This window comes from Tupaia chinensis, unplaced genomic scaffold (genome assembly GCF_000334495.1).
Source record: "Tupaia chinensis unplaced genomic scaffold, TupChi_1.0 Scaffold145652_1, whole genome shotgun sequence".
Taxonomy (NCBI): Eukaryota; Metazoa; Chordata; class Mammalia; order Scandentia; family Tupaiidae; genus Tupaia; species Tupaia belangeri.
Window position 1 is genome coordinate 902,964 of NW_006205509.1, and position 17,106 is coordinate 920,069.

The window sequence follows — 17,106 nt, forward strand, 5'->3', positions numbered from 1 at the left end:
TGGACAGACTGTGTACTGTATTCAAAAATTGGAAGATTCAATACAATAAGGATGTCAATTCTCCCTAAATTGATATATAGATTTGTAGATTATACATATAATCTCATTCTAAATTTAAATGGAGAAGAAAAGGCTCTGAAAAACAGTCAAAATAGCATTTAAAAAATACAAAATAGTTTTTGGCCAGAACCGCCACTACTGTTCAAAAAGGATGCCCGCAAGTGTTACCATGGCAAAACAGGAAGAGTCTATGATGTTACCCAGCATGCTGTTGGTATTGTAAACAAGCAAATTAAGGGTAAGATTCTTGCCAAGAGAATTAATGTGTGTATTGAGCATATTAAGCATTCTAAGAGCAGAGATAGCTTCCTAAAACGTGTGAAGGAAAATGATCAGAAGAAGGAGGAAGCCAAAGAGAAAGGTACCTGGGTTCAATTGAAGCGCCAGTCTGCTCCACCCAGAGAAGCACACTTTGTGAGAAACAGTGGAAAGGAGCCTGAGCTTCTGGAACCTATTCCCTATGAATTCATGGCATGATGGGTGTTAAACTAATCAGGACTAGCAGATCGTGCAATGGCTACGTTGCTGGACTCCTAGGTAATCGACTGTGGTTGGAGTCCCGGACCTGGTGGCTTGAACTCACGCCGGGCGCGGGTGCATGTGCGTATGTGCCCAAAATTCCGAGAGGAGAACGGAGGACAAGGACAGTGGTGTGGCCACCCTAGGAGGTGATTTCTCACTTTCTGTCTCTCTGTCTTTATCTGTCTTTCTGGTGAGCGTATGTGCCCTACAGCAAAAACTGCTCAAAAATAAAATAAAAAAACAAATAAAACAAAATAAAATAATCTATGGTTTATTAAAAAAAAAAAAAAGGACAAAATAAATCACTCTTTCTGATGTAGTGCTTGGAACTAAGATGGCATGATATGCCAGATATCAGCCACACTGATTAATGGGAAACAATAGAGAACTCACAGACGCACAAATGATTTTTAACAAAAGTACAAAAGCAATTCGATGGGTTCTTTATTTTTTGGTTTTGTTTACTTATTTCTTTCATCAATGAGAAAGCAAAAAGACACGCAGAGATAGCATTTCCAGTAAGGTCTTAATGCCAGATCCACCCCCAGCTTCAGTCAGCCCTGAGTCATAGACACATGTGTGTCTATGTGTACCCAGGGAGGTCTCTGGATGAAAACCTAGAACCTTCCCATATAGGTCAGCCTCAAAGAATATCAGACATATTTATCACTGTGCTATGGTCTGCACCCCCCCCCCAATAATACTGTTTCAACGTGCTATAGCAATTGTGTATCCATGCACAAGAAGAAAAAAGCAACTCAGATACACAAATTTATACAAAATATACCTCAGAATGGATCACAGACTTAAATTAGAAAACTATTTAACATTTAGAAGACAATACAGAAAAAACATCTTAGAATTTAGGATTAAGCAAAGCACTACCAATTTTATATTCCTTTAGTGTGACTTTCCGCTTAGGGTAGGTATTGGTCTGCTAAGTGTTTTTCTCAAGTATTCTGGCTCGACCCTCAGCTTTAGGCATTCTCTGTGCACCAGCCCCAAAGAAGCTCTCTACATATTCTTGTCTCTCCCTCAGGCGTAGACTGCTGCTATTTACCTTGACAGCAGCAACACGGAGATTTTCTGTCCTCCTGGCCCCATGTCAGGCTCAGGTAGCACCTCTATCTTGGGTTTCAAGGGCTGACACTTTCTCTCAGGGACAGAAAAAACACAGATGATCTAAGTCCATAAAGTTTCCTGCTGTCCCCTCAGGATTTTAGATTTTCTTTTTATCATTTTACCCAGACACAATAGAAAACTGTGTTTATATCCCCCCACCATGCACACACACACAACCAAAGCTCTTTTTTCTACAGGAGAAAAGGGTCTTAACAGGCTTGTAACACCTACGGAGGCCATCATCTTTCTCATGAACAACTGCTGAAGGTCCTTGGAAGAAAGCCTACAAGAAGGTGTAAAAACTCATGTCTGCCTCTCCCAAGCATTTTATACATGCTAGCCTAGACTTAGACTTTAGCAATTCACTAGAAATTTAGACCTTCTCCATGTGAGTCCAGCAGTGTCACTGCCATGCCACTGCCTGGCCCCAGCCCTGCCTTCTTTGTGCTATCCCACAGGTGAGCCATGCCTAACTCCTATCTCAATGGAGTGAAGAAAAATTGTGATTTGGGGGAAGCAGCAGTTAGCGTAATGGCTATGTTGCTGGACTCCCACGTAGTCGACCGTGGTTCGCGTCCCGGACCCGGTGGCTTAAAACTCACACCGGGCACGTGTACGTGCATGCCCAAGATCCCGAGAGGAGAATAGAGGAGAAGGGATTACGGTGTGACCGTCCCCCCTGGGGGGTGATTTCTCACTTTCTGTCTCTATGTCTCTCTCTGTCTGTCTGGCGAGCGCACGCGCCCTATTGCGAAAACCTCTCCAAAAAAAAACCGTTGTAATTTGGGAGAGTATAAAACTTTTGTTTTAGAATAAAAGCAAAACTCTTTCCAGTTTTCTGTATCCCAGATAAAGGTCAGAAATCTGCCCCAGGATTTTACATACACCCTATGTATTCACAACTTCTAAACTTACGCTTCTAGTCTAGACCTCTCCTGGGACCCCAGACTCACATATATCCAACTGCTTACCGTACAAATCTACCTGGATGGTCTGGCAGACAGATTTCTTTTTTATATAATTATTTTATTTTATTCATCATCATTATTATTATTTTTAATTTGACCAGAGAGAGAGAGAGAGAGAGAGGGAAAGTGGGAAAGCAAGCCACCAGGTCCAGAACTCAAACCATAGTCGACCATGTGGGAGTCCAGTGCCTCAATCACCACGTTACCTGCTGGCCCTTGGCAGGCAGATTTCATGGTAGCTGTCATGGCCTACGTCTTGTGTTCCTGCCTTAGTATAATCTTCTGTGTTTGAGTATGTGAGGGACTCAATGACTTGTTTCTATCCAGGAAAATAAGGCAAAGATGATAGGATGGCATTCCCTCGCTTAGGTTATGTGAAAATACCTTGCACGGGGACATTCTCCTGTTGGACTTAAAGCAGCAGGCTGTCATGTTGTGAACTGCCAATGAAGAAGGGCCACATGCAAGAGAACTGCAGGCACCTCTAGGAGCTGAGGACAGTTCCAACAGATTGCCAACAAAAAACCCAACCAAGCTCAGTCCTGCAACAACACTAAAATGAATTCTGCCAACAACATAAGTGAGGTAGGATGTGGATTCTTCTCCAGGCTCCAGATAAGAACCCTAGAGACTTGGTGAGACCCAGAAGCAAAGAACTTAGCTAAGAAGTGCTATATTCCACAGAAAATGTGCGATAATAAATCTGTGTTGTTTTAAGCCAGGTGTGGTAATCTGTTTTGTGTAGAAAACTAATACAGACAGTATTACAGACTTAACATACCTAAAAACCAAATTCCTGATTACCAATATCCCCCCACCCAAAAAAATCCTATGTTGTCCATTTTAGTAAACAAAAATTCCACTTTTACATTTTACTCAAGCAAAAACTGTAGACTCTATCTTTTCTTAAGTATATTTATTCTGTCTGCGAGTCAGAGAGACAGACCAAGAGGGAGAGAAAGTACCTCCACCAGGGTCTTGACGCCATGATCCACCCCAGCCTGGGCTAGCCTTAGATCACAGGCACATGTGTGCCTGGAGCATTCAGTGGCCTACAGAAACAATCCTGGAAACTTCCCAAGTGGATCAGCCTTGCAGAGCATCGCATTCACTTCTGTGCCACATCTAGCCCCTGTGGACTCAATCTTGACTCCTCTACTCCTCTCATTCTCTAAAACTCCACATTTAACCCATTGGCTTTAGAACCACTAAGTAGTCAGAATCTAAGGTTACCTTGCCACCACCAACACTATCTTGGTCCAAGCCACTATCCTCTCATACGTATTTTCCTGTAAAGCCTCCTGATTTTCCTGCTTCTACTCCACAAAGTAGTCAGAGTGATCCTTTTAAGATCTCAGTCAGCTAATATTTTTACTCAAAGAATTCCCATTTCACCCACATTAAAACACAAAAATCTGGGCCAGCAGGTGGCATGGTGGTTGGGGGTGCTGGACTCCTATATGGCCGACTGCAGTTTAGGTCCTGGACATGGTGGCTTGCTTTCTCACTCTCTCTCTCTCTCTCACTGTGTCCATCTCTGGTCAAATAAAAATAAGGAAACAAAGTTAAAAACAAACAAACAAACAAACAAAAAACCTTACAGGGGCTTATAAGGCCTACATAATTTGGGACCATCTCTTCCCACCCTAACCCTCTGCCTCATTTTTATTAGTCTTTTCTTATTCATCCCTCTCCCACCACAATGGCTCCCTGATAGTTTTAAGAACATACGAGTCTCAGAATTTTATAACTGATGCATATAATTAAAAAGGCACTGGGGAGGCCGGCAGGTAGTGCGGTGGTTAGGGGCACTGGACTCCCACATGGCTGACCATGGTTTGAGTCCCTGACATGGTGGCTTGCTTTCTCACTTTCCTTTCTCTCTCACTCTCTAGCTCTGTCCCTCTCTGGTTGAATTAAATAAACAAAGCTAAATAAGGTAATTTTTTTAAAAAAGGCATTGGGACCAGCAGATGATATAATGATTACATTACTGATCTCCCATATAGTCAACTCCTGTTTGAGCACCAAACCAGGAGGATTAAAATACTCTGATTATGACCACAATCTCTAGAGGAGAATGGAGGAGAAGGGACTGCAGTGGGGCCATCCCCACTGCGGGGTGATTTCTCGCTTTCTATCTCTCTGGTGAGCGCACATGCCCTAACAAAACAAAACAAACAAACAAACAAACAAAAACAAACAAAAAAACAAATGGCATTTCTGGGGACAGCAGGTGGCATAAAGGTTACATCACTGGACCCCCCACTTGACTGACTGTGGTTCAAGTCCCAAGCCCAGTGGCTTGAAACTCACATCAGGCATGCACGCATGTGTGAGAGAGCGAGCAAGCGAAGAATGGAGAAGGGATTATGGTGTGGCCATCCCCTCCCTGCCTGCCCCCAGAGATGATTTCTCACTTTTCCTCTCACCGTCTCTACCTCTTTCTCTCTCCAATGAGTGAACGCGCCCTAAGGCCAAAACCTCTAAAATTAAAAGGCATTTCCTCAGACAGGATTTCTCTGACTACCTGTACAAAAAGGGTAAGGGTAGTCAAACTCTCCTTCCCCCATCCCCAACAAGTCCCTATCCCTCTAACCCTGCTTTCTTAGTCTCCCTAGCACGTATTATACCAATCTTACCTGTTTTTAATCTTTTTATTTCATTCATGATAGACTGTGTGTGTTCTTGCACATGTGTAACAGTACGCACAACAGGGTATCATGCTGTGATCCCCTTCTTCCAGCCCTTAGCTCATCAGGAGCTTGGGCGCTCACATATGCACATCCCTCAGTATGTTTCCAGATCAGCCGGGCTGGGTCGGTCAGCCATGTGGCTTCCAGAATGAAGTCCAGTATCTTACTGACTGTGTCATGAAGGCTGGGCCTGATAACCTGATAACTTTTTGTTGCTTATCTCTCCAAAATTAGAATGTAAGTTCCATGACAGCTGAGACTTTTGTTCAGTGCTATAGCTCTAGCTTATACTAAAACATATGTTAGCTACTTATTTCTTTACAGAATTTTGGCTAATAAGGTAGCCAAGTCATAAGAATTTGAATACAGTAACTTTTTTCCAAATCACTATAAAATGACTTATCATTTAGACATATACTTATTCTACTTCACTGTAAATATATATGCTTTTGAGGAAACCTGGAAAACATTCACAGCTAATCAAAATAACTAAAATATACAAGTAAGCTGAAAGAATTAAAACTGTGAGGCTAGCTAGTGGTATGGTGGCTTAGGGGACTGGATCCCACATGACTGACATTGCAGTCAGAGCCCTGAACCCAGCAGCATGAGAAACACGCTGGTGCACCGTGTATGACCTGAACCTGCTATGTTCTGTTAATACTAAAATCTACTGGTCAGTCCCGAAATCTACTTTGCCAAGTCTTGAGAAGTACACACTAAAACTCTAAATATATCATGTGTAAAAGAAAATAAAACTGAACAGTCTTGATAAGATATTTAAATCAAACCCCATTCCTTCTTCATATTTCAGCATTTACAGTCTTTTTAATTTGGCTCTGTTTAAAACTTTAGTTATAAGAGGTTTGAAACAACAGATTAATCTGCATATAAAATATCCCTAACTAGACTCAGTATTTTGACTGGTCCATGCCTTACCTGTTGGGCGATATGAGAAATATGTGCTCCCTGTACCGTTGAGCCCGGCTGAGATGTTGTCTCTGAAGTGTTATTCTTGTGAGAATCTTCCATAATCAACTACAATGAAAAATAGTAAGATAAAGTAAAAAGTGCTACAGAATATTTACAGTATACTATACAGTGATGTACAAATTGGTAATTTGGGGCCCAGTCGTCTAGCGTTTAAAAGCCAAATCCCACATGGCAACCACAGTTTAAATCCCAGCCCCTGTGACTTGAAAAACATGCCAAGCACATGTGTGCTTGCCCCAAATCTCAAAAGGACGGAGAAATGGAGAGGAGGAGATTATGGCATGATCATGCGTCAATGAGGAGTCCTTTCTCCCTCTTTCTCTCTGTTTCTCTCTTTCTAGAAAACGACATGCCGCATTCTGATTAAAAAAAAGAAAAAACCCTGATAATCTGGTTGCCTGCATAGAAGAGGACTGGTAGCTACAGAACAGAGATAGAAAAGTTTTACTTGTATAGTCTTTTACATTTTTTAAATCTGGCCCACGAGAACGGGCTTAAATGGAATAAATGTCATATATGTACATAAATTATTGTGACTAAACTCTCAAATGTTATCTCACTCAAGAACTATGATAGTCGTTCTGTCCATGAACACAAGTATTCCTCTCTCCAGTCTAGAGAATAGTTCCAAATTGTACATACAGTTTTATATAGAAAATGCAAGTAAAAGTTGAACAAAAAATAAATAAATAAATAAAACTATACCTGAGGAAGATCTACAGATAGAGAAGACCTACTGGTTTGTCAGAAAAATACATCATGACTTTTCTGATGCCCTAATAGATAATCAACTGCAGGATTCATAGGCCAGGTAGTGAGAATAAATAGGTTATGAGAAGTCAAATATGTCAAATGGGAGAAACTAACAAAGAGACTGGAAAAAAGATTAGGGTAGCATTTAAGATTTTCATGGTTACATGCAAAGACAAGAGAGAGACGTGGCCAGAAAGTAAGTGAAAAAGATATTCAACATCACTGAAATCATTAGAGAGATACAAATTACCAGAAGATACCACCTTAAACCCTCTAGAATAGCTAATATCAAAACACAAAAAATAGGGCCAACAGGTAGTGTGGAGATTAGGGCAGCTGGATCCCATATGGCCAACTGCATGGTTTGAGCCCCAGATCAGGCAGCTTGAATGGATTGTAGTGTGGCCATCCCCGTGTGTGTGTGTGTGTGTGTGTGTGTGTGTCGGGGGGTGTGTGTGTGATTTCTCGCTTTCTACACTTGATTTTAGCCAAAAGGTCGAGACACACACACACACACACAGTGCATGGGCCCTATGGTAAAACTAAATAAAATAAAAACCAAGTGCTAGCAAGGACATGGAGAAACTAGAAGTGTTGAGCACTACTGTGCTAGTGGGAATGTAAAAGGGTACAGTTTTTATAAAACTATGAGGTTGTCGGAAAAGTCATGACACATATATAAAAATGTGTCATGATTTTTCCGACAACCCCATAGTTTTTCTATTTTTTGGAGAGGTTTTTGCTATAGGGCACGTGCGCTCGCCAGAAAGACAGAAAGAGACAGAGAGATAGAAAGCGAGAAATCCCCCCCCCCCCTGGGGGGAATGGCCATGCCGCAATCCCTTCTCCTCCATTCTCTTCTTGGGATCTTGGGCACACACGCACACGCACCTGGCATGACTTTAAGCCACCAGGTCCGGGACTCAAACTGCGGTCCACTATGTGGGAGTCCAGTGACATAGCCATTACGCTAACTGCTGGTCCCAACCCCAAAGTTTTCATATGTAAAAATGTGTCATGAGTTTTCTGACAACCCAATAGCATGAGAGTTCCTTAAAACATTATAAACAGGGGCCAGCAGGTGGCATAGTGGTTGAGGCACTGGACTCCCACATGGCCCACCAAGGTTGAAGTCCCAGAAAGAGCAACTTGAAACTCACACTGGGTGGGACCAGCAGTTGGCTTAATGGCTATGTTGCTGGACTCCCATGTAGTCGACCATGGTTTGAGTCCTGGATCCAGCGGCTTAAACTCATGTCAGGCGCATGTGCGTGCGTGCCCAAGATCCGAAGGGATGGCAGTGTGGGGTGTGCATGGGTACCCAAAATCTGGAAAGAAAGGAGAGATGGAGAACGGTCTATGACCGTTCCCCACAGGGGGTGTTTTCTCATTTTCAACCCCCTGGGGGGATGATTTTTTACTTCCTGTCTCTCTCTTGTCTTTCTGGCGAGCGCACATGCCTTATAGCAAAAATCTCTCAAAAAAAAAAAATTAAAAGAATTACCAAATGATCCACCAATTTCACTTGTTGGGTATGTACATCCAGAAGAATTGGGCCAGCAATGGTATGGTGGTTATGATTGCTGGATCCCACATGGCTAGTTGCCAGAGACCAGAGGAAAGAGAAATGGAGAACTGTTTAATGAACATGAAAAAGTTCAGGATATTACCTGCATGACAAAGTCAGTATTGGCATAGCAGTTATGCCTCTAGACTCCCATATAGCTGAATGCCGTTTGAGTCTCAGAACCAGTGGCTTCAAAATCATGCTGGGCACATGTGCATGTGTGCCCAAGATCCCAGGAAGAATGGAGAAGGGATTGTAGCATGGCCATCTCCCATTGGGACTGATTTCTCACCTTCCCTCTCACTGTGTCTGTCTCTCTCCCTAGCAAGCACGTGTGCTCTAAGGCAAAAAAATCTCTTAAAAAAAATTTACAATAGTAAATTTTATGTTACGTGTCTTTTACCACAATTAAAATTTTGTTTTATTTTTGTTTTGTTTTGTTTTTAAGTAGGGTGCACACACTCAGGAAAAGGGGAAAATGAGAAAACATCCCCTGTGGGGAATGGTCACAGACCCTTTTCCATCTCTCCCTTCTTTCCAGATCTTGGGTACCCATGCACATATGCCTGGCATGTTTCTCAAGCTGCGTGGTCCAGGATTTGGACTGTATGGTCAGCCATATGAGATCTGGCTGCCTTAGCCACCAGGCCATGAAGTTGGCCTAAATTTAAATGTTTAAAGAAAAAGAGAAAGAAGGCAACTAGGTATCTGCTCCTTAAAATCACACACTTGGGACCAGCAGTTGGCATAACGGCTATGTCGCTGAACTCCCATGTAGTCGACCATGGTTCAAGTCCTGGACCCAGTGGCTTAAACTCATGCCGGACACATGTGCATGTGTGCCCAAGATCCGGAAAGGAGAATGGAGAAGGGATTGCGGTGTGGCCATCCCCCTGGGGGGTGATTTCTCACTTTCTGTCTCTCTGCCTCTCTCTTGTCTTTTTGGTAAGCGCACATGCTCTATAGCAAAAACCTCTCCAAAAAATAAATAAATAAATAAAATCACAGACTTAACTATAAAGTTTAAGCCTACATATTCTTTCTTTTGTCCTTTTGAAATCAGAAAACAGAAATTCATTTTTGAAAAGTTTATTTAAAAAATCCCAGCCTCAGCCACTTCTACGGGTGTGCCTGGTTTATTCAACTCAAGGAAGTCTCTATACTTGAAACTGGAACATTCCTACGTGGGACTGCCTTGCAGTGTCACCTTTTATGGCTGTGCCACTGTCTGACCACCAGAAATTCATGATTAACATCTGGTTTGAGGGGCCGGCAGGTGGCATGGTGGTTAAAGACTCCAGATTCCAACGTAGCCAACCGCGGTTCAAGTCCGGGACCTGGTTGCTTGCTTTCTCACTTTCCCTCTCTTGCTCCTTTTCTATCTCTGATCAAACTGGAAAATGATAATAATAATAAAGTTAAATAAAACAATTCCCTTAAAATTTTGATTGAATCTATTGTTCTTAAGTATAAAAAAAGCACTGCATACATAAAATAACTTTAATAATTTTCCCTCTTAAGTACGTCCCTTATCTTTTTTTCTAACATGGAAAATACACAGAAAAAAGGATGACATGTCTTTTTTTAATTGCCAAAGGGCACAAACACTTGCCAAAGAGACAGAGCGAGGAGGAGAAAGCAACCCCCAGTGGACATGGTCACACTACAATTCCTTCTCCTGTTTCTCCATCCTGCTGGGAATTTAGGAACACATGCACACATGCCTGGTGTCATTTTCAAGCTGCTGAGGCTGGGATTCGAGCCATACAATGGCCATTTGAGATCCAGCTCCCTTAATCATGAAGCTATGGGGCCTGACCCTAGGATGACTTGACTTTTTCTTTTAAGTCTGCTTCAGAGAGCACAAAAGCAAGAAATCACCCACACCACAATTCCCTCTCCTCCATTCTTCTCTAGGGATTTTGGACACACGTGCATATCTGCCGGCCTAGATGACAAATCTAATCACAGTATTGTCTAATGTCTTTTTCGTAGCCTATTTCCACTGTTTTAAAAAAGTCATAGCCGGGCCAGCCTGTGGCATGTTAGTTAAGGTGGCTGGATCCCATATGTCCAACTGCACAGTACAAGTCCCAGATCCAGTAGTTTGAGAAATATGCCAGTCACATGCGTGTGTGCCCAAAATCCCAAAAGGAAGGAGAACTGAAGGAAAGACTGAGGTACAACCATACCCCACGGGGGCTGCTTTCTTTTTTTCTCTCTCCCTCTGGTCAGGGCACATACTCTCTGGCAAAACTCAAAGAAAAGCCATAACAATACTATAGGTACAATTATATATATATTTTTTTTTTTTGAGAGGTTTTTGCTATAGGGTGCATGCGCTCACTAGAAAGACAGAGACAAAAAATGAGAACTCACCCCCCAGGGAGGATGGCCATACTGTAATCCCTTCTCCTCCATTCTCCTCTCACGATCTTGGGCACGCATGCACATGCGCCTGGTGTAAGTTTAAGCCTCCAGGTCCGGGACTTGAACTGTGGTCAACCACAAGGAAGTCTAGCAACAGCCATTATGCCAACTGTTGGTCTCTACATGTACAATTTTTTATCCTTACATTGTGTATCATTTACACTTTGTTTCCTTTATCACCAATAGTCTCCTTTCTTAAAAATTGATTTATTTAGTTTTAATTTGACCAGACAGGGATAGTGTGTGTGTGTGTGTGTGTGTGAGAGAGAGAGAGAGAACCGAAGTGAGAAAGCAAGCCACCAGGTTCGAGATTTGAACTGTGGTTGGCCATGTTGGAGTCCAGCGCCTGTAACCATCATGCCACTTGCCAGCCCCGGTACCCTATACAATTTAACTGAAGGAAACCAAGGAGAGTGTAGGTATAGTCATCTGAAATAACATCCTGCAGGAGAGACAGAGAGTGAGAAATCATCCCCCAAGAGGGATGGCCAGGCTGCAATCCCTTCTCCTCTATTCTCCTCTCGGGATCTTGGGCACACACGCACACACCCCTGGTGTGATTGTAAACCACCGAGCCCGGGACTCAAACTGCAGTCGACAACATGGGAGTCCAGCAACATAGTCATTACACCAACTGCTGGTTCCTCCCCCCCTTTTTTAGGAGAAACTTTTGCGAGTCTGCAGGTGGCATGGTGGTTAAGGGCGCTGGACTCCCACATGGCCGACTATGGTTCAGGTCCTAGACCTGGTGGCTTGCTTTCTCACTTTTTCTCTCTCAGTCACTCTCTGGTCAAACTGAAATAAATAAATAAATGGGAGGCTGGCAGGTGGCGTAGTGGTTAAGGCGGCTGTACTCCCACATGGCTGACTGAGGTTTGAGTCCCAGACTTGGCAGCTTGCTCTTTCACTTTCCTTCTCGCTCTCTCTGGTCAACTTCAATAAAATAATAATGATAATTTAAAAATGACAATGAATAAATTTAAGTAAAATATTTAAGAAAGAAAGAAAGGAAGAAAGAAAGGGATTTAAAAAAGTTAAAAAATTCTTTAAAAGAAAAAAAATTTTTTGCTATAGGGCATGTGCTCCCAGGAGATAGAGAAACAGAAAGCAAGAAATCACCCCCTGGGGGGATGGCCACACCCCAATCCCTTCTCTTCCATTCTCCCCTTGGGATCATGGGCTCTCATGCATAGGTGTCTAGCTCCAGTTTTTTGTGTTCTTCTGTTTGTTTTAGAAGTTTTTGCTATAGGGCATGTGCGCTCGCTAGAAAGACAGAGACAGAGAGACAGAAAGCGAGAAGTCACCCCCCACCCCCCACCCCCCTGGGGGATGGCCACTGCGCAATCCCTTCTCCTCCATTCTCCTCTCAGGATTTTGGGAACACGTGCACACATGCCCGGCGTGAGTTTAAACCACCGGGTCCGGGACTCAAACCACAGTCAACCAACATGCAAGTCCAGCAACATAGCCATTATGCCAACTGCTGGTTCCGTCTGGCTCGAGTTTTAAGCTGTCGGTCCGGGTCTCGAACCACCGTCAACTATGTGGGAGTTCAGCAACAAAGCCATTATGCCATTTGCTGGTCCTATCACGGATAGTTTCTAGGTTTTAAACAGGAACATATTTAAAGGCCTCATTCCATCCAAATATCTGCAGATAATTCAAATGCTTACTGAATGAAACAATATTGTGATAAACATCATTGGTGCATAAAGCTTTTTCTGAAATAATCTTACACAATGTGTGTTCCAAGAACTACTTGTTCAAAGGGTATCACTATTTGAGGTTTTCCGAGAGAATTATAGTCTTATCAGAAGCACATAAATCAACAGGAGGGGCCAATAGGTGGAGTGGTAGTTAAGGTGTTGGACTGTCACGTTTGACCATGATTTGAGTCCTGGACCTGGAGGTTGGAAAATCACATCGGGAGCATGTGCATGCACGTCCAAAATCCCAGAAGAATGGAGACAGGATTGCGGCATAGCCATTACCCTGGAGGGGGAATTTTGGTGGTTAGCCACCGTGCTGTCTCCTGGCCCCCATGTAAATTAGATTTTTGTCATTTACTACATGGAGTTCAGTGACATAGCCATTATACGAACTGCTGGTCCCCAAGGCATGGCACTTTGAAGAAAACTTGCAAAGAAAGGAACATTACATGGTAGTCACTACACTAAGAGCTTTTTAATGTATCATATCCTGGATTCCCTATTTTATAGATGCATAAATTGAAATTCACAGTAAGATATGACTATAAGACCTGAAGCTATAACTGTCTTAATCCAAAGTCCCTGCCTTTATTCCATATTGCCCCTCCTCTAGGAATACCCTCGTTGTTTTCCTGACTGCTCAGAGTCCCTCCTTAATACTTTCACCATACCTTACACGTACGTCTTCTTAAATTTATTTTTTCATGAGTAAGAGACAGAGAAGACAAGCATCCTCAACAGAATCTCTTGAAACAATCCTCTCCCCTAGCCTTCCCAGCCAGTCAGGATCATGAGTGCTTATGCCAGGTATGTACAGGCTGACTGGAAACCAAACTCACAATAATCTTCCCTATGGATTCAGCAACACTTGAGCAGCACATTGCCACTATGTCACCTAGTTGGCCCATTTGCACATACATTTTCTTAAAGAAGTATTTACTTATTCAACTCCATTATTATAATTATTACTTTAAATTTTATTTATTCATTAATTTTTATTTTAATTTGACCAGAGAGAGAGAGGGGAGGAAGGTGAGAAATCAAGCCATCAGGTCCAGGACTCGAACCGTGGTTGGCCATGTGGGAGTGTCCAGCACCTTAGCCACCACGCCACCTGCTGGTCCCCCCATTATTATTATTATTATTATTTATTATTATTTTTTTTAATTCGACTAGAGAAAAAGAGAAAGGGAGAAAAAGCGAGTCACCAGGCCTGGGACTTGAACCCTGTCAGTCATGTAGAAATCCAGCACCTTTAACCACCACACCACCTGCCGGCCCCATTTGCACATACTTCTAATGTACTATGTTGGCATGTCTGTCTTCCCCGATTCCAAGCGCTCCCAAAATGGACTTGTATATGTAAACGACTGCAAAGTGCCCAGCCGAGACTCTAAATATCAACAAATACAGTATAGTATTTTTATTTTATTTTTGCCAGAGGATATATGTGCTCACGAAATAGGGTAAGCATTCCTCAATGAGGCTTGGTCACATCACAATCCCTTCTCCATTTCTACATCGCACTAAGATACTAGGCACCCATGCAAACAAACCCAACGTGTTTTTCAGGCCTCCAGGGTCAGGATTAATGGAATCTGGCTCCTTTACTAGGCGAGGGGGTGGCCTCAAGAGTACAATATTCTGAAATACAGGATTCTCGTCTGTTGAGTGAAAAAGTTAACAGGTTTCCTCACCTATAGATGTTGAACTATGGTAAACTTGAGGGCAAGGAGTCTTTTACTCAGCATTTCCACACTTAACTATCTCCTCTTAAAATTGATCCTATTCAGGCCAGTACGTGGTATGGAGGTTAAGGCAATGGACCCTACACAGCTGATTGTGTGGTTTGAGTCCTGGACCCAGTGGTTTGAAAAATCACATCAGGTGCACATGTGTGCATGCCTAAAATGCCAAGAGGAGAATGGAGACAGGACTGTGGCATGCCATCCCATCCCTGGGAGCAATGGTTTACGTTCCCTCTCCTTTCTCGCTCTCCCAGCAAGCACCATACCCTATAGCAAAACTAAAAAACAAAACAAAACAAAACAAAAGCTCGTGGACCAGCAAATTGTGAAATGGTTTCGTCATCGGACTCCCAGGTAGTTGACCATGGTTCTTGGAACCATCGGCTTAAAACTCATGCTGGGTGCATGTGCATGCGTGCCCAAAATCCAAGGAGAATGGATTGTGATATGGCCATCCTCCCAGGGTATGATTTCTCACTTTCTGTCTATATAGCACACATGGCCTATAGCAAAAGTCTTAAAAGAGGGAAAAAAAAAAAAAAAAAAACTCATAGTCATCACACTGAATCCTCTTCAAGTCCATATTATGACTGACTTGCTTTTTCTAACTTTCCAGTTTTATATATCCAGTTTTTCTCTGCTAGAAACACTATCTCCCTTCTTCATGTGGCCTAGTTCTATAAATTGGTCCTCCAGGCAAACTCTTATGACTCCCCTGGACAACCTGGAAGACCTGTCTGTCCCTGCATCACCCATTCCTCTTCTCATGACACTTAGCACAGAATTGTAATGGCCTGTTTTTCTGCCATCCCACCAGAACATAAGCTCTGGAGAGTCAAATACCACACCCTATTCCCAGTGTAGCATGAATACCCAGTGTATTTATTATTACTGCATCAATCAATGTGTTCACTTATCAATCAATGTGTTCACTTGGGTTTACAAACTTAAAACTAATAGAAGGCCAGCCATGTGGTGTGGTGCTTGGCAGCTGAATCCCACATGGCTCACTCCCTTTGAGGGCTGGAGGGGGTACACTGAGCATAAGTCTTTTTTTTTTTTGGAGAGATTTTCGCTATAGGGCGCGTGCGCTCGCCAGAGACAGAGAGACAGAAAGCGAGAAATTACCCCCCAGGGGGGATGGTCACGCTGCAATCCCTTCTCCTCCATTCTCCTCTCGGGATCTTGGGCACACACGCACACGCGCCCCGTGTGAGTTTTAAGCCACCGGGTCCGGGAAGCGAACCGCAGTAGACTATACGTGGGAGTCCAGCGACATAGCCATTACGCTAACTGCTGGTTCCCAAGCATAAGTCTTGGGAGGAGAACAGAGGAGAGCAGACTGTGGTATGGCCATTCCCTCTTGGAGTGATTTTTCACTTTTTTTCCTTTCTCTCTCTGGTGAGCATATAGAACAAAACTGATAGAACACTGGTTAAAGAAATATCTTTACTTACCCCTCCCCTACTTTAAAAACTGGACAACTCAAGCACAAGAAAACCTGCAGAGATATCACACTCTTAAGTAGAGCTGGGAACTCATTACAAATAAATAGGATAAGGGGCGGGGAAAGGGCCTTTTCAGACGAAACTGCCACCTACTGGTGATTCAGCAGTACTGCACAGATAAGTCACAACCCTGAAGGATGACTAGGAGTCACATTTTAAAACAGTATTGATTCTAATTCAGACATCGAGGCAACTATAAATACTAAGGTCTACAGGGAAAAAAAAATTAACAGAACTCGTATTTTTGTCAGTATCAAAATTCTTACGGTAAAATGCATTTGGCCAACATAAACATTACACAAAACGGATCACAGGTGAGGCCAGACTGGCAAAGATTCGAAATAGCTTCCGAAGCTCTCAAAGACATAGCCCGATGCTTTGCAAAAGCTAACGAAACTACACTACCTAACACCTATAATAATGCGATAACTGTTAAGAGTGCACGCTCCCCGGCTTTGCTGAGGTGAGAAATACCCAGACTCGTTCTCTTATGTATGGGAGAAAATCAGAGAAACTGCCCTCGGTTTGGCCGTCCGTCCGGAGGGAAACTGACGACCTACTGTACGGTCGGGCCGGTGAGAGACCTGCTATTCCGCGCTCTCCTCCCTCGCGCCTTCCCCATACTGCTGTGTGTCCGTGTGGTTACTGTGCTGTTGTCTCCTCACTAGACTGTGAGCCCCAAGCAGGGAAGGAGGTCCCTGTCTCCCCGGCGGCCCGGCCCACGCCGAGGCGCCCAGTGCGCTCGGTGAACCCTCTCCGGGAGTTCGCGGGTCTCGGGACCGCTCGGTTAAGGCCGCGCGGGGGCCAGGGCCTGGCAGTCTTCCCCTGGCTCCCGGCCCAAGCCCATGGGGAGAATGGAGATGGAAAGCGCAGGCCTCCAACCGTGCGGAGGCGGCGTCGGAGGTAAGGCCACCCCGGCCGGAGGCTTCCGGTTTCACTTATACATAGCGGCGAGAGAGAACACCCACTGAATGGCTACCCCGGGGTGGTTAAGCAGGAGGACCGGAAGTGCGCCTGGCCGGGCGACCGC

At 43.6% G+C, this 17,106-nt stretch overlaps 1 protein-coding gene across 3 annotated transcripts in view; it reads right to left on the bottom strand.

Moving 5' to 3' along the window:
- ATF1 (activating transcription factor 1) overlaps positions 1 to 17,106 on the bottom strand; it is a 55,672-nt gene that overhangs the window by 38,056 nt on the left and 510 nt on the right. For all 3 annotated transcript variants that reach the window (XR_003547856.1, XM_006168158.3, XM_006168163.3), the window contains exon 2: positions 6,308 to 6,406. Coding sequence is in view for 2 of the 3 variants with exons in the window: in XM_006168158.3 (XP_006168220.1) it covers positions 6,308 to 6,406 (99 nt within the window). In the remaining variant the exon portion in view is untranslated. The remainder of the gene's footprint in view (positions 1 to 6,307; positions 6,407 to 17,106) is intronic.